We start from the raw sequence: 23,023 nt of genomic DNA, 5'->3' as shown, positions 1-23,023 counted from the left end.
GTGCCAACAGGGATTCTCCGTCCGAACGTGACTTTCGGTGCTTGGAGAATCCCGCCCAGTGCCTATGGTTTTCTCCTCCAAACACCCCCCCCCCCCCCCTCCCCGGATGATGATCACATGAAAGCTCAACCTCCACTCTTAAAAACATGCTGTCAAAGTTTATCTCATCATTATGCTTTCCCTTAGCGGTTTGCATTCCGAAATTCAGACTTGACTTTCCAAATGACGCTTTTAAATAAAGCCTCCGTGCCACTTTTAACAGCACATCCAGTCCAGACTTTCACACCAACTCCCTGAGGATTTCTGAGGTGGGTAATTAGAGTTGTGATGCAGATCAGGCACGATCTGAATGAATGGTGGAACAAGCTTACTAGGGGGCATAGGTTTAAGGTGAGAGGGGCAAGGTTTAGAGTAGATGTACGAGGCAAGTTTTTTACGCAGAGGGTAGTGGGTACCTGGAACTCGCTACCGGAGGAGGTAGTGGAAGCAGGGATGATAGGGACATTTAAGGGGCATCTTGACAAATATATGAATAGGATGGGAATAGAAGGATACGGACCCAGGAAGTGTAGAAGATTGTAGTTTAGTCGGGCAGTATGGTCGGCACGGGCTTGGAGGGCCGAAGGGCCTGTTCCTGTGCTGTACATTTCTTTGTTCTTTGTTTGTTCTTTGATACTAATTAATGTTTACATTAATGCAAATATTTCTGTTTCTTGGGACAGTTTGGGATAATTTTCATGTTCGACTGTAATAAATTGATCGCTGATCCTTTTTCTTCCAATTTTGTTGTCTGCAGATGACTTTGGTCCATTTTCTGAAGTGGAAGGGATTGATCGATCTCTAAGGGGACCCGGATCCTTATTTTCATTTTCATTCCCCACTGGATCAGGTAAGTTGGAAGTGGGGAATGTTGTTCAGTTAAAGGCAAATATTGTGCAAAGCCCTCCTTGCCGAACAGCCTCCCAAGCATTTCTGCGATGTATTTTGTGGGGTTGCTCCCCTCCATTCCTCCGGCAGCCCCACAATTTTTAAGTTTTGCCAACCTGATCGGTTTTCTTGGTCGTCGATCTTGTCTTTCTGACCCCTCTCGGTCTTTTTGTTCTTCTTTTTAAATTTAGAATACTGTGGTAGTCACCACTGTTGTATTATATTGTATATATGGGTATTACGGTGAGGCCCCTGTACTACAGGTACGGGGGTAGATCCCTGTCTGCTGGCTCCGCCCAGTAGGCGGAGTATAAATGTGTGTGCTCTCCGAACTGCAGCCATTTCGGCAGCAGCTGTAGGAGGCCACACATCTCTGCGTAATAAAGCCTCGATTACTCTCTACTCTCGTCTCGTCGTAATTGACAGTGCATCAATTTATTACACAGAGATTTTACAAAAATGGATCTCCGCATCAAGCCGGATCGCCTGCAGCTGCATCCTCAAGCATACAATGTCAAAAAGGACTTCGCACATTGGCTAGCTTGCTTTGAAGCATACATCGGATCTGCGACAGACCCAATCCCAAAAGCACAGAAGCTCCAGATTCTGTACACGCGGCTGAGCTCCGATGTCTTTCCCCTCATCCAGGACGCGCCTACCTACGCAGAGGCCATGACGCTGCTGAAGGAGAACTACGCTCAGCAGACCAACAAGATCTACGCCAGGCACCTCCTGTCCACGCGGCACCAACTTCCCGGTGAGTCTGTGGAAGATTTCTGGCGTGCCCTGCTCGCCCTGGTGAGAGACTGTGACTGCCAGGCCATTTAGGCCACTGAACATTCTAACCTGCTAATGAGAGACGCGTTCATTACGGGCATAGGGTCGACCTACATCCACCAGCGCCTCTTAGAAGGGGCTACGCTTGACCTCGCGGCGACCAAGAAACTAGCGCTCTCGCTCACAGTCGCCTCATGCAACGTACAGGCTTATGCCCCCGACCGCACGGCCCACCCCTCCTGGGCATTGTGGACCTCGCCAGCGGCCACCCCCAGCCAACCCCACGCCTGCGCCGCGCGGCAGCCAACCAACCACGGGGGACAGACAAAACACCCCCGGCAGCGCTGCCTGGCACGGAGCACGCTCTGCAAGGCCTGCGGCAAGAAAGGATATTTCGCTGCAGTGTGCAGCTCAATCGCCGCTATTGTCCCTACACCCCCCGCGTGCGGCCAGTGGACATCGCCATCTTCCTCGCCTTAGACCACGTGCGGCCCGAGGGCGCCGCCATCTTCCCCGCCTCAGGACCCCTGCCCGTCGGGCACCTCATCGGGCCGCTCATCGCCTGCAATCGCCGATGACCAGTCGCGTCTCGCCTCCGTCACAATCGACCAGTCCCGACCGCACAACCTCACGACCGCGTCGACAAAGGTGAAGGTCGACGGGCACGAGATATCCTGCCTTCTGGACTCCGGGAGCACTGAGAGCTTCATTCACCCCGATACGGTAAGGCGCTGCCCCCTCGCGGTACACCCCATTAACCAGAGAATCTCCCTGGTCTCCGGATCCCACTCTGTGGTGATCCGGGAGTACTGCACCGCCACCCTCACCATCCAGGGCGTAGAGTTCAGCGGCTTCCGGCTCTACGTCCTCCCCAACCTCTGCGCTGCCTTGCTACTCGGCCTGGACTTCCAGTGCAACTTCCAAAGTCTCACCCTGAAATTCAGCGGGCCCCTACCACCCCTTACAGTCTGCGGTCTCACGGCCCTCAAGGTCGACCCACCTTCCCTGTTTGCAAACCTCACCCCGGATTGCAAACCCGTCGCCACCAGGAGCAGACGGTACAGCACCCAGTACAGGACCTTCATCAGGTCTGAGGTCCAGCGGCTGCTGCGGGAAGGTATCATCGAGGCCAGCAACAGCCCCTGGAGAGCCCAAGTGGTAGTGGTGAAAACCGGGGAGAAAAACAGGATTGTTGTTGACTACAGTCAGACCATCAATCGGTACACGCAGCTCGACACGTACCCCCTCCCACGCATATCTGATATGGTCAATCAGACTGCACAGTACAGTGGACCTGAAATCTGCCTACCACCAGCTCCCCATTCGCAAGGCGGACCGCCCGTACACCGCGTTTGAACCGGACGGCCGCCTTTACCATTTCCTTAGGGTTCCCTTCGGCATCACTAACGGGGTCTCGGTCTTCCAACGGGAGATGGACCGAATGGTTGACCGGTACGGACTGCGGGCCACTTTCCTGTACCTGGACAACGTCACCATCTGCGGCCACGACCAGCAGGACCATGACGCTAACCTTTCCAAATTTCTCCACACTGCCAAACTGCTCTACCTAACCTACAACAAGAAGTGTGTGTTCAGCACGAACCGATTAACCATCCTCGGCTATGTGGTTCAGAACGGAGTTCTAGGACCCGACCCCGATTGCATGCGCCCCCTCATGGATCTCCCCCTTCCCCACTGCCCCAAGGCCCTCAAACAATGCCTGGGGTTCTTTTCGTACTATGCCCAGTGGGTCCCTACCTATGCGGACAAGGCCCGCCCACTCATCCACTCCACCGGTTTCCCACTGACGGCCGAGGCTCACCAGGCCTTCAACCGTATCAAGGCCGACATCGCCAAGGCCGCGATGCACGTGGTCGACGAGACTCTCCCCTTCCAAGTCGAGTGCGATGCATCAGACGTCACTCTGGCTGCCACCCTCAACCAGGCAGGCCCATGGCATTCTTTTCCCGCACTCTCCATGCCTCCGAAATTCGGCACTCCTCCGTCGAAAAGGAGGCCCAAGCTATCGTTGAAGCTGTGTGGCACTGGAGGCATTATCTGGCCGGCAGGAGATTCACTCTCCTCACAGACCAACGGTCGGTTGCCTTCATGTTTAACAACACACAGCGGGGTAAGATCAAAAATGATAAGATCTTGCGGTGGAGGATCGAGCTCTCCACCTACAATTACGAGATTTTGTATCGCCCCAGTAAGCTCAACGAGCCCCCCCCGATGCCCTGTCCCGAGGTACATGTGCCAGCGCACAAGTGGACCGACTCCGGACCCTGCACGACAACCTCTCACCCGGGAGTCACCCGCTTGTACCACTTCATTAAGGCCCACAATCTGCCCTACTCCATCGAGGAAGTCAGGGCTGTCACCAGAGACTGCCAGGTCTGCGCGGAGTGTAAACCGCACTTCTACCGGCAAGAGTGTGCGCGCCTGGTGAAGGCCTCCCGCCCCTTTGAACGCCTCAGCGTGGATTTCAAAGGGCCCCTCCCCTCCAACGACCGCAACAAGTATTTTCTCAATGTGGTCGATGAATATTCCAGATTCCCCTTTGCCATCCCATGCCCCGATATGACGTCTGCCACCGTCATCAAAGCACTCAACATCATTTTCGCTCTGTTCGGTTTCCCCGCCTACGTCCACAGCGACCGGGGACCCTCATTCATGAGTGATGAGCTGCGTCAGTACCTGCTCAGCAAGGGCATCGCCTCGAGCAGGACGACCAGCTACAACCCCCGGGGAAACGGGCAGGTGAAGCGGGAGAATGGGACGGTCTGGAAGGCCGTCCAGCTGGCCCTACAGTCCAGAAATCTCCCGGCCTCCCGCTGGCAGGAGGTCCTCCCCGACACACTTCACTCCATTCGGTCGCTCCTGTGCACGGCGACTAATGAAACCCCCCATGAATGTCTCTTTGCCTTCCCCAGGAAGTCCATCTCCGGGGTTTCGCTCCCAACGTGGCTGGCAGCTCCTCCGCAAGCAGGTGCGGCTCCACAAGGTGGACCCGTTGGTTGAGAGGGTACAGCTACCCGCAGTACGCCTACGTGGTGTACCCCGACAGCCGCCAAGACACAGTCTCCCTCAGGGACCTGACACCAGCTGGGTCCCCACACACCCCCCCCCTGCCCTGGCGCCACCCTCCCTTCCCCCAGCGCACCCCACCACAGCTCCCGCTCCAGGACAATCCATCCTCCCCTTGGTTCCACCCGGGGATGAAGAGGATTTCGACATGCTCCCAGAGTCACCAACGACCGAGCCGACGCCTGACACGTCACCAGCACTGCGGCGCTCTCAACGACGGATCAAGGCGCCCGACAGTCCAAATTTGTAACCTTCTCTGAAATTTTAATGACAACCTGCATGTAAATAGTTTACCACCACTCCCGCTGCTGGACTCATTTTTAACAGGGAGTGAATGTGGTGGTCACCACTGTTGTATTATATTGTATATACTGCACTGCATACGAGGGTATTACGGTAAAGCCCCTGTACTACAGGTATGGGGGTAGATCCCTGTCTGCTGGCTCCACCCAGTAGGCGGAGTATAAATGTGTGTGCTCTCTGAACTGCAGCCATTTTATCAGCAGCTGTAGGAAGCCATACATCTTTGTGTAATAAAGCCTCGATTACTCTTTACTCTCGTCTCGTCGTAATTGATAGTGCATCAAATACCCACTTTTCTTTTTTGCAATCGAGGGGCAATTTAGCGTGGCCATTCCACCTACCCTGGACATCATTTTGGGTTGTGGGGGTGAGACCCACGCAGACACTGGGAGAATGTGCAAACTCCACACGGACAGTGACCCGGGGCCAGAATCGAACCTGGGACCTCGGTGCCGTGAGGCAGCAGTGCTAACCCACTGCGCCACCGTGCTGCCACTCCCTTCCGTCTGGGTCTTGACCAGTCACGCCACCTCGGCCTCGAGTGCCAAAATCCATCCGGTTGCCTCAGCCAGTGGTGGATTTTTGAGGTCCCTTGCCGTCTTCCCCTGGGCCTCTAGCCTCCTTTCCATTTTGTCCAATGCCTCCTCCGTGGGGCTGTCTCGGCCTCCACGGCGGCCAAGAGGTCTTTTTTCATCTCCTCCCTACGTTTCTGGAGCTCGGGGGTGATGAAGCACATCATTTGGTCTATCAGCGGCGGGGTCTGCACTGGGAACTTTACGGGGGTCGACCCTCGCCGGTTCTGCGCCTCCACGTGTGTTGCCTTGTTCCAAGGCCGAGATTTCCCTCCCCTCGTCTCTATTGGCTTTTGAGCGGCTAACCCTACCCCCATCCTGGTTGGCAGTGCGGTCTTTGGGGGGGGGGGTGGCGGAGTTGGGTTGGGGGCTATTCTGTTGTCCGTTGGTAGGGGTTTAAAAGGCCTTACTCAATGCTCTTATACAAGAGCCAACTTTCATTTACTTTCAATCAACCTCTCAATTGTTGGACCAGAAGATGCACCGACCAGAAGCAGCACCGCCAGCAGCAAAGCCACCTGGAGGACGACCAGCGCTTTGATATAGCTTTGTAATAATACGATTGCAGATATTCCCCAGCTCCTTCTATTGGTGTTCGTACTCATCCTTTACAGCTCCTGGCCGCCACCAGATGTCCTAAATGAGTATTATAACTTAGCATCATTCTCCTGCCTTTTCCCCGTAACATAGAATCATAGAATTTACAGTGCAGGAGGAGGGCATTCGGCCCATCGAGTCTACACTGGCTCTTGGAAAGAGCACCCTACCCAAGCCCACACCCCCGCCCTATCCCCGTAACCCAGTAACCCCACCCAACACTAAGGGCAATTTTTGGACACTAAGGGGCAATTTAGCATGGCCAATCCACCTAACCTGCACATCTTTGGACTGTGGGAGGAAACCCAAGCTCCCGGAGGAAACCCCCGCGGACACGGGGAGAACGTGCAGACTCCGCACAGACAGTGACGCAAGCCGGGAATCGAACCTGGGACCCTGGAGCTGTGAAGCAATGAACAAAGAACCAAGAACAAAGAAATGTACAGCACAGGAAAAGGCCCTTCGGCCCTCCAAGCCCGTGCCGACCATACTGCCCGACTAAACTACAATCTTCTACACTTCCTGGGTCCGTATCCTTCTATTCCCATCCTATTCATATATTTGTCAAGATGCCCCTTGAATGTCCCTATCGTCCCTGCTTCCACCACCTCCTCTGGTAGCGAGTTCCAGGCACCCACTACCCTCTGCGTAAAAAACTTGCCTCGTACATCTACTCTAAACCTTGCCCCTCTCACCTTAAACCTATGCCCCTTAGTAATTGACCCCTCTACCCTGGGGAAAAGCCTCTGACTATCCACTCTGTCTATGCCCCTCATAATTTTGTATACCTCTATCAGGTCGCCCCTCAACCTCCTTCGTTCCAGTGAGAACAAACCGAGTTTATTCAATCGCTCCTCATAGCTTATGCCCTCCATACCAGGCAACATTCAGGTAAATCTCTTCTGCACCCTCTCTAAAGCCTCCACATCCTTCTGGTAGTGTGGCGACCAGAATTGAACACTATACTCCAAGTGTGGCCTAACTAAGGTTCTATACAGTTGCAACATGACTTGCCAATTCTTATACTCAATGCCCCGGCCAATGAAGGCAAGCATACCGTATGCCTTCTTGACTACCTTCTCCACCTGTGTTGCCCCTTTCAATGACCTGTGGACCTGTACTCCTAGATCTCTTTGACTTTCAATACTCTTGAGGGTTCTACCATTCACTGTATATTCCCTACCTGCATTAGCCCTTCCAAAATGCATTACCTCACATTTGTCCGGATTAAACTCCATCTGCCATCTCTCCGCCCAAGTCTCCAGACAATCTAAATCCTGCTGTATCCTCAGACAGTCCTCATCGCTATCCACAATTCCACCAACCTTTGTGTCGTCTGCAAACTTACTAATCAGACCAGTTACATTTTCCTCCAAATCATTTATATATACTACAAAGAGCAAAGGTCCCAGCACTGATCCCTGTGGAACACCACTGGTCACAGCCCTCCAATTAGAAAAGCATCCCTCCCTCTGCATTCTATGGCCCAGCCAGTTCTGTATCCACCTTGCCAGTTCACCCCTGATCCCGTGTGACTTCACCTTTTGTACTAGTCTACCATGAGGGACCTTGTCAAAGGCCTTACTGAAGTCCATATAGACAACATCTACTGCCCTACCTGCATCAATCATCTTAGTGACCTCCTCGAAAAACTCTATCAAGTTAGTGAGACACGACCTTCCCTTCACAAAACCGTGCTGCCTCTCACTAATACGTCCATTTGCTTCCAAATGGGAGTAGATCCTGTCTCGAAGAATTCTCTCCAGTAATTTCCCTACCACTGAAGTAAGGCTCACCGGCCTGTAGTTCCCGGGATTATCCTCGCTACCCTTCTTAAACAGAGGAACAACATTGGCTATTCTCCAGTCCTCCGGGACATCCCCTGAAGACAGCGAGGATCCAAAGATTTCTGTCAAGGCCTCAGCAATTTCCTCTCCAGCCTCCTTCAGTATTCTGGGGTAGATCCCATCAGGCCCTGGGGACTTATCTACCTTAACATTTTTTAAGACACCCAACACCTCGTCTTTTTGGATCACAATGTGACCCAGGCTATCTACACCCCCTTCTCCAGACTCAACATCTACCAATTCCTTCTCTTTGGTGAATACTGATGCAAAGTATTCATTTAGTACCTCGCCCATTTCCTCTGGCTCCACACATAGATTCCCTTGCCTATCCTTCAGTGGGCGAACCCTTTCCCTGGCTACCCTCTTGCTTTTTATGTACGTGTAAAAAGCCTTGGGATTTTCCTTAACCCTATTTGCCAATGACTTTTCATGACCCCTTCTAGCCCTCCTGACTCCTTGCTTAAGTTCCTTCCTACTTTCATTATATGCCACACAGGCTTCGTCTGTTCCCAACCTTTTAGCCCTGACAAATGCCTCCTTTTTCTTTTTGACGAGGCCTACAATATCACTCGTCATCCAAGGTTCCCGAAAATTGCCGTATTTATCTTTCTTTCTCACAGGAACATGCCTGTCCTGTATTCCTTTCAACTGACACTTGAAAGCCTCCCACATGTCAGATGTTGATTTGCCCTCAAACATCCGCCCCCAATCTATGTTCTTCAGTTCCCGCCTAATATTGTTATAATTAGCCTTCCCCCAATTTAGCACATTCATCCTCGGACCACTCTTATCCTTGTCCACCAGTACTTTAAAACTTACTGAATTGTGGTCACTGTTACCGAAATGCTCCCCTACTGAAACATCTACCACCTGGCCGGGCTCATTCCCCAATACCAGGTCCAGTACCGCCCCTTCCCTAGTTGGACTGTTTACATATTGTTTTAAGAAGCCCCCCTGGATGCTCCTTACAAACTCCGCCCCGTCTAAGCCCCTGGCACTAAGTGAGTCCCAGTCAATATTGGGGAAGTTGAAGTCTCCCATCACCACAACCCTGTTGTTTTTACTCTTTTCCAAAATCTGTCTACCTATCTGCTCCTCTATCTCCCGCTGGCTGTTGGGAGGCCTGTAGTATACCCCCAACATTGTGACTGCACCCTTCTTATTCCTGATCTCTACCCATATAGCCTCACTGCCCTCTGAGGTGTCCTCTCGCAGTATAGCTGTGATATTCTCCCGAACAAGTAGCGCAACTCCGCCTCCCCTTTTACATCCCCCTCTATCCCGCCTGAAACATCTAAATCCTGGAACGTTTAGCTGCCAATCCTGCCCTTCCCTCAACCAGGTCTCTGTAATGGCAACAACATCATAGTTCCAAGTAGTAATCCAAGCTCTAAGTTCATCTGCCTTACCCGTAATGCTCCTTGCATTAAAACATATGCACTTCAGGCCACCAGACCCGCTGTGTTCAGCAACTTCTCCCCGTCTGCTCTGCCTCAGAGCCACACTGTCCCTATTCCCTAGTTCTCCCTCAATGCTCTCACCTTCTGACCTATTGCTCCCGTGCCCACCCCCCTGCCATACTAGTTTAAACCCTCCCGGCTAACCATTGTGCTATTGAGCACTTTCTCACACAAAAGGTGGTAGAAGTGTGGAAGGGTGTTGTCCATCCCTAATTGCCCCTTGAACTGAGTGTCTCGCTCAGCCATTTCAGAGGGACAGTTAAGAGTCAACCGCATCGCTGTGTGGGCCTGGAGTCACATGTAGGCCAGACCGGGTTAGGATGGCAGATTTCCTTCCCTAAAGGTCATTAGTGAACCAGATTATTATTTAATAATAATCAATGATCTTTGCCATGGTCACCATTACTGAGACTAGCTTTATATTCTCGATTTTAATATCTGAATTTAAATTTGGCCGCCAACGGCTGTGGTGGGATTTGAACCCCAGTCCCCAGAACAAAGCCTGGGCCTCTGGTTTACTCGTCCAGTGACATTGCCACCACCCCATCGTCTCCCCTGAATTCCAATATTTGAGGCACTTGATGCTAATTTAGATGAGGCATCAAGGCAAGGTGATCCTTGATCCATTTGGGAACGCACTTACTTCCAGCAGGAGATGGCTGATTCACAACCAGGGTTAGAATTGTTGGCTATTTTCCTTTCCAGACATTTCCGGGAACTGGTTGTGCTCCGGATAGAACCAGCAATGAACACCTGGAGTACAAAGAGTGGAATTAATGCTCCTGTTTTACAAAGCTCTGGTTGTACCACACCTGGCATAGTCAGCCCACTTCTTGGCAACACACCTTGCGAAGTGTTTATCGGCCTTGGAGAGGGTTCAGTGCAGATATTTGGGATTAAAAGGATTAAGGAATGAGGGCAGGTTGCATGCCATAAATTAAGCATGTATTTGCTTGAATATGGAAGATTAAGAGGTAATCTAGTAGAGGTGTTTTGGATGATTAAGGGGTTTGGTTAGCTCAGTTGTCGCTGGCGTGGGGCTCACAATAATGCCAGCAGCATGGGGTCTATTCCTGTTCTGGCTGAGGTACACTTAGATCCTGCCCCTAGGAGTGACGAACCACCACTGACAAAACCGCTGAGAAAATGGCCCAGGGTGAAGCACCAGCCGATAATGAGACAAGGACCTGCCTTGAGGATGAGGGCGTAGGTTTCCTCCGGGTGCTCCGGTTCCCTCCCTCAGTCCAAAGATGTTCAGGTGAGGTGGATTGGCCACGCTAAATTGCCCGTAGTGTCCCAAAAGGTCAGGTGGGGTTACTGGGTTACGGTGATAGGGTGGAGGTGTGGGTTTAGGTAGGGTGCTCTTTCCAAAGGCTAGTGCAGACCCGACGGGCCGAATGGCATCCTGCACTGTAAATTCTATGAATAGTGGATGAACAAAGGGTAGGGCTGATAGAAACTATTTCCAAGTCCACAAAAAAGGACATAAAATGAGAACCAGGCAGTTCGGGTGTACTGTTTTGGGATAAGGGTTAAAAAATGCAAGATGGGAACAATAGAGTGGGAATCTAGATCATCCATGATCTTATTGAGCAAGTTCCGTGGGCTGAATGGCTGCCCCCAGCCCTTGTGTTCCCCCAACTCCATCGCTCAGCTGTTTTATGAGTCTCTGCCTTTTCACTGTTTGAATCCTTCTCCAATTCCACCCTCTAACAAATACATTTTACCCTCAGCGGACTTCTCGTCATTTTCCGCTAATGTTGGCGGGAGCGGAGTGGGGAATTTCCGATCAGTGTCGACGTCAACAAAGCTCGTTAACGGAAGACGCATCACCACCAGAAAGTGAGTAACTGGGATGCGATTCAGAGAGTCACAATAATTTGCCACCGGTTTTATCGAACTGGCCGCGGAGGTTGTGTGAACAGGGGGTTCCTGTGGGTACCAGGGTGGATTTGTGGTTAGAGCAGGGTATGGGGAGGGTTTTGAGGATTACTATCACAGCAACACATCATCAGTAGTGGAGTAAGATAGACCGTAAGACATAGGAGCAGATTTAGGCCAGTCGGCCCATCGAGTCTGCTCCGCCATTCAATCATGACTGACATTTTTCTTATCCCTATTCTCCTGCCTTCTCCCCATAATCCCTGATTCCCTTATTAATCAAGAACCTATCTATCTCTGTCTCAAAGACACTCAGCGATTTGGCCTCCACCGCCTTCTGCGGCAAAGAGTTCCACAGATTCACCACCCTCTGGCTGAAGAAATTCCTCCTCATTCTGAAGGGTCGTCCCTTTAGTCTGAGATTGTGTCCTCTGCTTCTAGTTTTTCCTCAACTGTTCCTGATACGACAAGCTCTTCATTCCAGGGATCGTTCTTGTGAACCTCCTCTGGACCCTTTCCAAGGCCAGCACGTCCTTCCGTAGATACGGGGCCCAAAACTGCTCACAATACTCCAAATGGGGTTTGACCAGAGCCTTATACAGCCTCAGAAGTACATTCCTGCTCTTGTATTCTAGCCCTCTCGACATGAATGCTATTATCTTCATATCTTATCACAGTCTAATTCAAGCCCACGTTTACTATTAATGCGTTAATTTAGTGCCATTCGGCCCATTGAGCTCATGCCACTTGAGGAATTCTGCTTTGCAATGCTAGGAAGAGTGAAGGATTGAGAGGTGACTGAATTCTTGGTTGCCATGTGACAGTCATCCCTGTGGCAATTTATATGAAACCACCCCACTGAAATGCCAGAATATTAGAAGCCTTGTGAGGGCCTGGAATTTACAACTTCAGGATTTCCACAAGTGTTAGTCAGTTGACTAATGTGACGTCACTGTTGTCGGAAGCATGGATCCAATTTGCCCCCGACAGCAAGCTCCCACAAGCAGCAATGAAACAAATGTGCAACATATGGCTGAAAATTCCCCAATTCAATTATGAAATAGTGCCCGTGGATCTTTCACCTCAGAGTGCAGGCGTATCCTCTGTTCAATATTATCCGATGGACAACACTCTCTCAGCACTGCACTGGGATTGTCAGCTTGGATCACATGCCCAAATTTCTGGAGTGCAATCTTTTAACTCAGATGAGTGTTTCAGGAGCTTTACTCTGTATCTAACCCCGTGCTGTGCCTGTCCTGGGAGTGTTTGATGGGGACAGTGTAGAGGGAACTTTACTCTGAATCTAACCCCGTGCTGTACCTGTCCTGGGAGTGTTTGATGGGGACAGTGTAGAGGGAGCTTTACTCTGTATCTAACCCTGTGCTGTACCTGTCCTGGGTGTGTATGATGGGGACAGTGTAGAGGGAACTTTACTCTGTATCTAACCCCGTGCTGTACCTGTCCTGGGAGTGTTTGATGTAGACAGTGTAGAGGGAGCTTTACTCTGTATCTAACCCCGTGCTGTCCCTGTCCTGGGAGTGTTTGATGGGGACAGTGTAGAGGGAGCTTTACTCTGTATCTAACCCCGTGCTGTCCCTGTCCTGGGAGTGTTTGATGGGGACAGTGTAGAGGGAGATTTACTCTGTATCTAACCCCGTGCTGTACCTGTCCTGGGAGTGTTTGATGGGGACAGTGTAGAGGCAGCTTTACTCTGTATCTAAACCCGTGCTGTACCTGTCCTGGGAGTGTTTGATGGGGACAGTGGAGAGGGAGCTTTACTCTGTATCTAAACCCGTGCTGTACCTGTCCTGGGAGTGTTTGATGGGGACAGTGTAGAGGGAGCTTTACTCTGTATCTAACCCCGTGCTGTACCTGTCCTGGAAGTGTTTGATACGGACAGTGTAGAGGGAGCTTTACTCTGTACCTAACCCCGTGCTGTACCTGTCCTGGGAGTGTTTGATGGGGACAGTGTAGAGGGAGCTTTACTCTGCATCTAACCCCGTGCTGTACCTGTCCTGGGAGTGTTTGATGGGGACAGTGTAGAGGGAGCTTTACTCCATATCTAACCCCATGCTGTACCTGTCCTGGGAGTGTTTGATGGGTGCAGGATAGAGGGGGCTTTACTCTGTATCTAATCCCGTGCTGTATCTGTCCTGGGAGTGTTTGATGGGTGCAGTTTGGAGGGAGCTTTAATCTGTATCTAACCCCGTGCTGTACTGTCCTGGGAGTGTTTGATGGGGACAGTGTAGAGGGAGTTTACTCTGTATCTAACCCCGTGCTGTACCTATCCTGGCAGTGTTTGATGGGGACAGTGTAGAGGGAGCATTACTCTGTGTCTAACTCCGTGCTGTACCTGTCCTGGGAGTGTTTGATGGGGACAGTGTAGAGAGAGCATTACACTGTATCTAACCCCGCGATGTACCTGTCCTGGGAGTGTTTGATGGAGACAGTGTAGAGGGAGCTTTACTCTGTATCTAACCCCGTGCTGTACCTGTCCTGGGAGTGTTTGATGGGGACAGTGCAGAGGGAGCTTTACTCTGTATCTAACCCTGTGCTGTACCTGTCCTGGGAGTGTTTGATGGGGACAGTGTAGAGAGAGCATTACACTGTATCTAACCCCGTGATGTACCTGTCCTGGGAGTGTTTGATGGAGACAGTGTAGAGAGAGCATTACTCTGTATCTAACCTCATGCTGTACCTGTCCTGGGAGTGTTTGATGGAGACAGTGTAGAGGGAGCTTTACTCTGTATCTAACCCCGTGCTGCACCTGTCCTGGGAGTGTTTGATGGGGACAGTGTAGTGGGAGCTTTACTCTGTATCTAACCCCGTGCTGTACCTGTCCTGGGAGTCTTTGATGGGGACAGTGTAGAGGGAGCTTTACTCTGAATCTAATCCCATGCTGTACCTGTCCGGGGAGTGTTTGATGGGGACAGTGTAGAGGGATCTTTACTCTGTATCTAACCCCGTGCTGTACCTGTCCTGGGAGTGTTTGATGGGGCCAGTGTAGAGGGAGCTTTACCCTGTATCTAACCCTGTGCTGTACCTGTCCTGGGAGTGTTTGATGGGGACAGTGGAGAGGGAGCTCTACTCTGTATCTTACCCCGTGCTGTACCTGTCCTGGGAGTGTTTGATGGAGACAGTGTAGAGAGAGCATTACTCTGTATGTAACCTCATGCTGTACCTGTCCTGGGAGTGTTTGATGGAGACAGTGTAGAGGGAGCTTTACTCTGTATCGAACGCCGTACTGTACCTGTCCTGGGAGTGTTTGATGGGGACAGTGTAGAGGGATCTTTACTCCATATCTAAGCCCATGCTGTACCTGTCCTGGGAGTGTTTGATGGGTGCCGTTTGGAGGGAGCTTTACTCTGTATCTAACCCCGTGCTGTACCTGTCCTGGGAGTGTTTGATGGGGACAGTGTAGAGGGAGCTTTGCTCTGTATCTAACCCCGTGCTATACCTGCCCTGGTTGTATTTGATGGGGACAGTGTAGAGGGAGCTTTACTCTGTATCTAACCCCGTGCTGTACCTGTCCTGGGAGTGTTTGATGGGGACAGTGCAGAGGGAGCTTTACTCTATATCTAACCCCGTGCTGTACCTGTCCTGGGAGTCTTTGATGGGTGCAGTGTAGAGGGAGCTTTACTCTGTATCTAACCCCGTGCTGTACTGTCCTGGAAATGTTTGATGGGGACAGTGTCGAGGGAGCTTTACTCTGTATCTAACCGCGTGCTGTACTATCCTGGGAGTGTTTGATGGGGACAGTGTAGAGGGAGCATGACTCTGTATCTAACCCCTTGCTGTACTGTCCTGGGAGTGTTTGATGGGGACAGTGTAGAGGGAGCTTTACTCTGTATCTAACCCCGTGCTATACCTGTCCTGGTAGTATTTGATGGGGACAGTGTAGTGGGAGCTTTACTCTGTATCTAACCCCGTGCTGTACCTGTCCTGGGAGTGCTTGATGGGGACAGTGCAGAGGGAGCTTTACTCTATATCTAACCCCGTGCTGTACCTGTCCTGGGAGTGTTTGATGGGTGCAGTGTAGAGGGAGCTTTACTCTGTATCTAACCCCGTGCTGTACCTGTCCTGGGAGTGTTTGATGGGACAGTGTAGAGGGAGCTTTACTCTGTATCTAACCCCGTGCTGTACCTGTCCTGGGAGTGTTTGATGGGGACAGTGTAGAGGGAGCTTTACTCTGTCTCTTACCCCGTGTTGTACCTGTCCTTGGAGTGTTTGATGGGTGCAGTTAGAGGGGGCTTTACTCTGTATCTAAACCCGTGCTGTATCTGTCCTGGGAGTGTTTGATGGGTGCCGTTTGGAGGGAGCTTTACTCTGTATCTAACCCCGTGCTATACTGTCCTGGGAGTGTTTGATGGGGACAGTGTAGAGGGAGTTTTCTCTGTATCTAACCCCGTGCTGTACCTATCCTGGCAGTGTTTGATGGGGACAGTGTAGAGGGAGCATTACTCTGTGTCTAACTCCATGCTGTACCTAACCCCGTGCTGTACCTGTCCTGGGAGTGTTTGATGGGGACAGTGTAGAGGGAGCTTTGCTCTCTATCTAACCCCGTGCTATACCTGCCCTGGGTGTATTTGATGGGGACAGTGTAGAGGGAGCTTTACTCTGTATCTAACCCCGTGCTGTACCTGTCCTGGGAGTGTTTGATGGGGACAGTGCAGAGGGAGCTTTACTCTATATCTAACCCCGTGCTGTACCTGTCCTGGGAGTCTTTGATGGGTGCAGTGTAGAGGGAGCTTTACTCTGTATCTAACCCCGTGCTGTACTGTCCTGGAAATGTTTGATGGGGACAGTGTAGAGGGAGCTTTATTCTGTATCTAACCGCGTGCTGTACTATCCTGGGAGTGTTTGATGGGGACAGTGTAGAGGAAGCATTACTCTGTATCTAACCCCTTGCTGTACTGTCCTGGGAGTGTTTGATGGGGACAGTGTAGAGGGAGCTTTACTCTGTATCTAACCCCGTGCTATACCTGTCCTGGTAGTATTTGATGGGGACAGTGTAGTGGGAGCTTTACTCTGTATCTAACCCCGTGCTGTACCTGTCCTGGGAGTGCTTGATGGGGACAGTGCAGAGGGAGCTTTACTCTATATCTAACCCCGTGCTGTACCTGTCCTGGGAGTGTTTGATGGGTGCAGTGTAGAGGGAGCTTTACTCTGTATCTAACCCCGTGCTGTACCTGTCCTGGGAGTGTTTGATGGGACAGTGTAGAGGGAGCTTTACTCTGTATCTAACCCCGTGCTGTACCTGTCCTGGGAGTGTTTGATGGGGACAGTGTAGAGGGAGCTTTACTCTGTATCTAACCCCGTGCTGTACCTGTCCTATGAGTATTTGATGATGGGGACAGTGTAGAGGGGACCTTTTCTCTATCAAACCCAATGCTGTACCCACCCCGGGAGTGGTTTTTCATGTTCCCAATATAACCTGTGTGTTTTTGTCCCCAAGGATTGTGGATAATGGTGAAGAAAGGGTGGAGATCGAGGAAGACGGGCAGCTGAAGTCAGTCCGAGTAAACGGTAAGCGAGATAGGAGGACCAGGAGAGACTAGGCCACACACAGTGAACTCGACGGCAGCTGCAGGGTAATCTGGGAAGCAACTAGAGAAGAGATCAGTGGGAACGAAATGGCAACAAGACAGGAAGGATAGAACACGCCAGCGATTAGAAACTTTGACTAGAGACATTCGGCACTGCTTGCAAGAATCCAGAATAAATATATGTAGAAATAAAGAAGATCTTCCCATGCCCATCCCATTCGCGCCCCTGTCTTGTTTGTTCTCGATAGAAACAGCTGATCTGCGAGCTAGTATACTGGTAGGCTGCGCGCTCCAGTTTCGTTACACTTATGGTCACGTTGCTTTGAGGAGTTGGCATGAGGCCAACACATAGTGAAACAATGTAAGCTGAATCTTTTTACAGACATACACACAGAATTTACAGTGCAGAAGAAGGCCAGTGACCCAAGCCGGGAATTGAACCTGGTACCCTGGAACTGTGAAGCGACTGTGCTACCCACTGTGCTACCGTGCCGTGCCGAATCTGGGTGATGAATGGGGAACAGGCAGAGCACACCGCTTTAGACCCACACAGGAGCCAGGCCATTAAGATCTCATGTTGTTTCAAAGATAATTGCATGACGAGGTAGTTTTGTGAAAGCGTTCATGGAACCATAGAATGATTCAGTACAAAAGGGTGTGCTAGGTCTTTGAAAGAGCTAGCCGATTAATATCGTTCCTCCCTCCACTCTTATTTGCTCATGCGATATGGGCCTCTGTGGCATTTTATTGCCCTTGAGAATGTGGTGGTGAGCTGCCTTCTTGAACTCCTGTGTTGTAGGTACACCCACAGTGCTGTTGGGGATGTTTAGGTGGTAGAATTCACCCGAGATCGGAATCAAACCCGGGCTAACCACTGTCACTGTGCCACCGCACCGCCCACAGAATTCTCACCACAGACTTCCCAGCGTCTGAACTGCTCTTGTAGCCACTGAAATGAAAAATGAAATGAAAATCACTTATTGTCACAAGTAGGCTTCAATGAAGTTACTGTGAAAAGCCCCTGGTCGCCACATTCCGGCGCCTATTCGGGGAGGCTGGTACGGGAATTGAACTGTGCTCCTAGCCTGCCTTGGTCTGCTTTCAAAGCCAGCGATTTAGCCCAGTGTGCTAAACCAGCCCGTGGTTGGTGCAGTTAAGATTTTGATCGATGGTGTTCCCCAGGATGTTGACGCTGGGGAATTCAGCAATAGTAATGCCATTGGACGTCAAGGGGAGATGGTGACACTCTTGTTGGAGATGGTCATTGCATTTATTTGTAAATTAAGAGTGCAAGCCTGAATGCTGTGCAGGTCTTGTGCATACGGACACAGACCGCTTCAGTATCTGAGGAGTCGCCCATGGAATTTAACATTGCGCCTCACCAACGAACATCCCCTTAAGTTGGAACAGATGATCACTCACCCTCAAGATGGTTGGACCTAGGAAACCACCCTGAGGAACTCTAGCAGTGATATCTTGAGAATACGATTATTGTCATCTGACAGACATAATCATCTTCCTTTGTGCTCGACAAGACTCCAGTCAAACCCATTCCTCAGGATATTGCTGTGGGATCTTTTATTTCAACATGAGAGGGCAGACAGAGCCTTGCTATAACATTTAATCTGAAACACGATGCCTCAAAACAGTGCAGTGTTGTTGTAAAACATAACTTATCCATTCATGTGCTTTATTGAAGGAAACCTGCTATCCTTACTTGGCCAAGGCCTGTATGTGACTCCAGTTTCATACCAAGGTGGTTGACTCTTAACCACCCTTTGAAGTGGTCCAGCATTGTATCAAAGCATGACAAAGAATAAAACAGGAGAAATCACTCAATTCAAACGAGGCATCGACTCGGGACACAATACAGGGCACACCTAGCTCAATCAACCGAGCAAAATTAACTTCCCTAACATCTGAGGACCGGTGCAACAAAGAACAAAGAAAATTACAGCACTGGACCAGCCCTCCCAGCCTGCGCCGATCCAGATCCAGTGGGGGAATTCTGCCCCAAAGACCACCGGAGCAATAGCCTGCTGTAAATCAGAAGCATAGAGAAATACTGGTGAGCCATCGATGCTGTTTCCTCCCGTCAACATCAGTCCTGTCTCATAGGTAGGTTAGACCCATCAGATGGTGGGTGGGCACAGTGCTACACATACAAGAGCGAGCGATGAAGAATCGGCCTTCAAAGCGAGTCTCGGTAATTTAGTTGAAGGTAAAACTGCGGCTGATATTTTCCGGCTCTTCCTCAACTTTGAATGTTTCAGGCAATCATCCCTCGTGCACCCCCTATTTTCTTCACCCCCACCATTGGTGGCCATGCCGTCCAGGTCATACACGTTGAAAATTACCCCCCCCCCCAACCCCAATTATGCTTAAAGATCCTCGGTGGAATTCTCCGTTCCTGAGACTAAGTGTTGACGCCGGGACATGATTAGTGGAGTTCTACAACAGCAAAACTGGCACCGCAACTGGACCGATTCAGCAACCGTTTGAGGGGCTAGCACCTGAGCCACGTGGAACGCAATCGATTCCCATGGGAAATGGTGCGGGATTCGCCGGGTCTGTGATTGACGTTCAGGGTGCTGACAAGCTGCAACCGCACGTACACATTACACTCCCCACATACACTCATCCCAGCCAACAAGATGGCACTGGTCGCGCTGGAGCGCGCCCATTCCATTGATGGGTCAGCTGGGGCCAGAGGGCACCTAATCTGCACACCTTTGGACTGTGGGAGAAAACCGGAGCACCCGGAGGAAACCCACGCAGACACGGGGGGGGAACATACATTCTCCACACAGACAGCGACCCAAGGTTGGAATTGAACCCGGGACCCTGGCGCTGTGAGGCAGCAGTGCTAACCACTGTGCCACCCTTCAAGTAGCTCCTTGAATTTCAGTAAGGAACACTAGTAAAAGGGAAGTAAAGTTAAATCTCTTAACCACCAAAGTGAAATACGGTAATTTAGTAAACAAAAGTCATAGAAGTATAGAGAGCAGAGCAGAGGAGAAAAAGAGCGTGAGAAAGAGAGACTGAGTAGAGTGCTAAATTGGAGTTTGGAGTTCCTGCGGTGACATCAGGATTCAAAAGTGATGCAGGGCAAGTGGAATCAGGTGATTGGGTGAGTATGGTCAGGTAAGCATTTGCTACTTTTATTGCTCGTAGTTTACAAGGTCTATAGTTTGTAAGGATTGTATTCTGTAGTAACGATAGCCAGGGTAGAAGGGCCTGAGAATAATTGATATATGATTTTAAGTATCTTCTGAAATGTTTAATTTAAAGGGGTAAGCCATGGCAAGAGAGCTGAAAGCGGTGGTGTGCCCCTCCTGCTCTATGTGGGAAGTCTGGTCCATTTCCAGTGCCCGGGGCCAGCATGTGTGCGGGAGGTATCTCCAGTTGCAGCTCCTGGAAGACCAGGTTTCGGAGCTGGAGCGATGGCTGGGGACACTGTGGGGCATCCCTGAGGCAGAGAGTGTTGTGGATAGCACGTACAAAGAGGTGGTAACCACCTGCTAAGATTTCACAGACTGAGCAGGAGGACTAGGCAGGCAGTGCAGGAACTGCTTGTCCTGAATTTGATCAAATAGAGTCACCCGGTGCAAAAGAGACTCTTTGGCCCATCGAGTCTACACTGACAAAATTCCACTAAATCTGCACTAATCCCATTTTCCAACACTTGACCCATCGCCTTGAATGAGCACATTTCTAGGTGCTCTTCATGTACCTTTTAAAGGTTGTGATGTTTGCCACCTCTACTACCCTCCCAGACACTGCATTGCTCCGGGAGAAAAAAAAAATTTCCTCAACCCCCTCTGAACCTCCTGCCCCTCACCTTAAAATTATGCCCCCTCGTTATTGCTGCTTCCTCATAATCTTATACGCAGTATTGTATCTGCTTTGCTCCCATGGATGCTGGGTACCCATACAGACTGACTCCCCCCTCCCCCCCCCCCCCCACCCACCCACCCACACATACACGCACCAAAGCAACACAAGATGCCAATCTCAAGGGAGGGTAATTGGCATCAGAATGTTGGAGTAGCAGGGCCCATGCCAGCCGGTGAGGTCAAAGCTACGACGCAGAGCCTTGCTGAGGGAGTTCATTGACTTAGTTCAGAGTCAACACTCCACACCCACACCCGGTGTCCCAGCAATCCCCTGTCCTCAAGCGTTCAAATACCCCTCACCTGTTTCCCGTAACATTAACTTTGAGGGTTAAGGTGTGAGCTTTGGCCAAAGTGAAGGGAGCTTTGCAGTATGCCTTGAAACAGAGTGGGGCAAATACTCCGATAGCATCAATGTAGCGCACATCAGTGAGAATTAATCATTAGAATGACCTGGAACAGTAGGGGCCCATTCATCCCACCAGGCCTGTGCCAGCACTTCGAAAGACCTATCCAATTTTCCCACATCCCACCATGTTTTACCCCCGTAACACTGCAAATTTTCCCTTTTCCAATATATATAATTACCTTTGGAATGTTGAATCTGCTTCCGTTACCCTTTCTGGCATTGTATTCCAGATCACAGCTTATAAATATTTTTTTTATTTTCCCTCTGGTTCTTTTGGCAATTATCTTAAAACTGTGTCCCTTGGTTACTGACTGTCAGACTCTGCTTGAAAATACACAAATATCTTGATGGGACTTGTGGGTGAGGCCAGACTGTGGGCTGCTGTCATTCATTGTTGGTCCATCCCGTCCAGGTAAGGAAGACCAGGTAGCTCTTGCCCTGGAGCTGAGCCGGCGAGAACATCAGGACCACCAGCGAGCGATGCATGGTCAGCTGCCTGGGACCTCACGTCCGTACTCTGGCTACGGCGAGGACGATTCTGAGGACGACGAGGACTTGCAGCTAGCCCTGGCCTACAGCCTCTCCGAGATGGAAGGCCAGGGGCACGGAGCAGGTGGGCGTGGCAGGCAGGGGAAGAGGCTCAGCAAGACGGCGGGGGGAGCACCCGCGGATGGGGACAGGAGGGGAGCTGGGCTTGCGGGAGCCAGCCCAGTGCGAGGGACTCCTGAACCTGCAGGCCAGGGGAGCCCCGCCACAAATTCTGGCGGGCGCAGGTCAGAGGCGTCGAGTGTAGCCCGGGGCTCGAAGGCATCCACGGAGCAGAAACCAGTGAAGACACGGAGGAAATGGAAATGTCTTCTCTGCTGAGTGTTGTTGTTGCTGATTGCTAGGTGGCCAATTCACATTGACCCTTTTCACCATTTACTCCCCCAAACCCTATCTTTATAGGAGCTGACAAAACAGCTGAGAAATATAAACATTAAGGGCGAAAGTAATTGGGATTGTCAGGTCATTCCTACTTTGATTTAGTCAGGTCTTTCACTGTTTGCAGTAACAACTTGTATTTGCATACATACCACCTTTAAATACAGTAAAATGTCTCAAGATGCTTCACAGGCCCTTTATCAAGCTAGATTTGACCTTGAGCCCACATAAGGTGATACTAGCACAGGTCAGCAAAAGCTTATTTAAAAAAATAAGCAGGTTATAAGAAGCATCTTAAGGGAGAGAGTGGTAGGGGGAAGGAGAGGTTTAGGGAGGGAGTTCCAGAGCTTCAGGCCCTGACAGCCGAGGGCATGGCCTCCAGTGCTCGAACAGCGAAAATCAGGAATGCACAAGCGGCCAGGATTGGCGGCGCGCACAGAGATTTCAAGAGACTTGTGGATCTGGTGGAGAATACCGAGATGGGATGGGCGGGTGGCAGAGCCATGGATGGTTTTAATCAGGAAAATGAGAATTTTAAAATCAGGACCCAGTGTAGGTCAGTGGGCACGGAGGTGACGCGTTAATGGGAACTGGTCTGAGCTAGGTTGGGGGAAGCATAATTTGATGGAGGTTGGAAGACATGAGGTTGGCCAGAGAGCTTTGGAGTGGTCAAGTCAACAAAGGCATGGATGAGATCTTTAGCAGCAGAGATGTTGAGGAAAGGGAGCCGTCCAGTTGAACGGCAAAACAGGCAGTGAATGGCCCCCTCCTGCACCTAACATTTAGTAGCCCTTCGTTTC

The 23,023-nt window shown here is 50.8% G+C and overlaps 1 protein-coding gene across 3 annotated transcripts in view; it reads left to right on the top strand.

Annotated features, from left to right (window-relative positions):
• Positions 1-23,023, top strand: part of dnajb2 (DnaJ heat shock protein family (Hsp40) member B2) — a 186,327-nt gene that overhangs the window by 48,842 nt on the left and 114,462 nt on the right. For all 3 annotated transcript variants that reach the window (XM_072469165.1, XM_072469174.1, XM_072469158.1), the window contains exons 6-9: positions 797-889; positions 11,304-11,412; positions 16,907-16,977; positions 21,712-21,912. In XM_072469165.1, coding sequence (XP_072325266.1) covers positions 797-889; positions 11,304-11,412; positions 16,907-16,977; positions 21,712-21,912 — 474 coding nt within the window. The remainder of the gene's footprint in view (positions 1-796; positions 890-11,303; positions 11,413-16,906; positions 16,978-21,711; positions 21,913-23,023) is intronic.

The sequence above is a fragment of the Scyliorhinus torazame genome, chromosome 2 (genome assembly GCF_047496885.1).
Source record: "Scyliorhinus torazame isolate Kashiwa2021f chromosome 2, sScyTor2.1, whole genome shotgun sequence".
NCBI classification, from domain to species: domain Eukaryota; kingdom Metazoa; phylum Chordata; class Chondrichthyes; order Carcharhiniformes; family Scyliorhinidae; genus Scyliorhinus; species Scyliorhinus torazame.
Note: the sequence above shows the minus strand (reverse complement) of the source record. Positions and strands in the feature narration are given on the sequence as shown.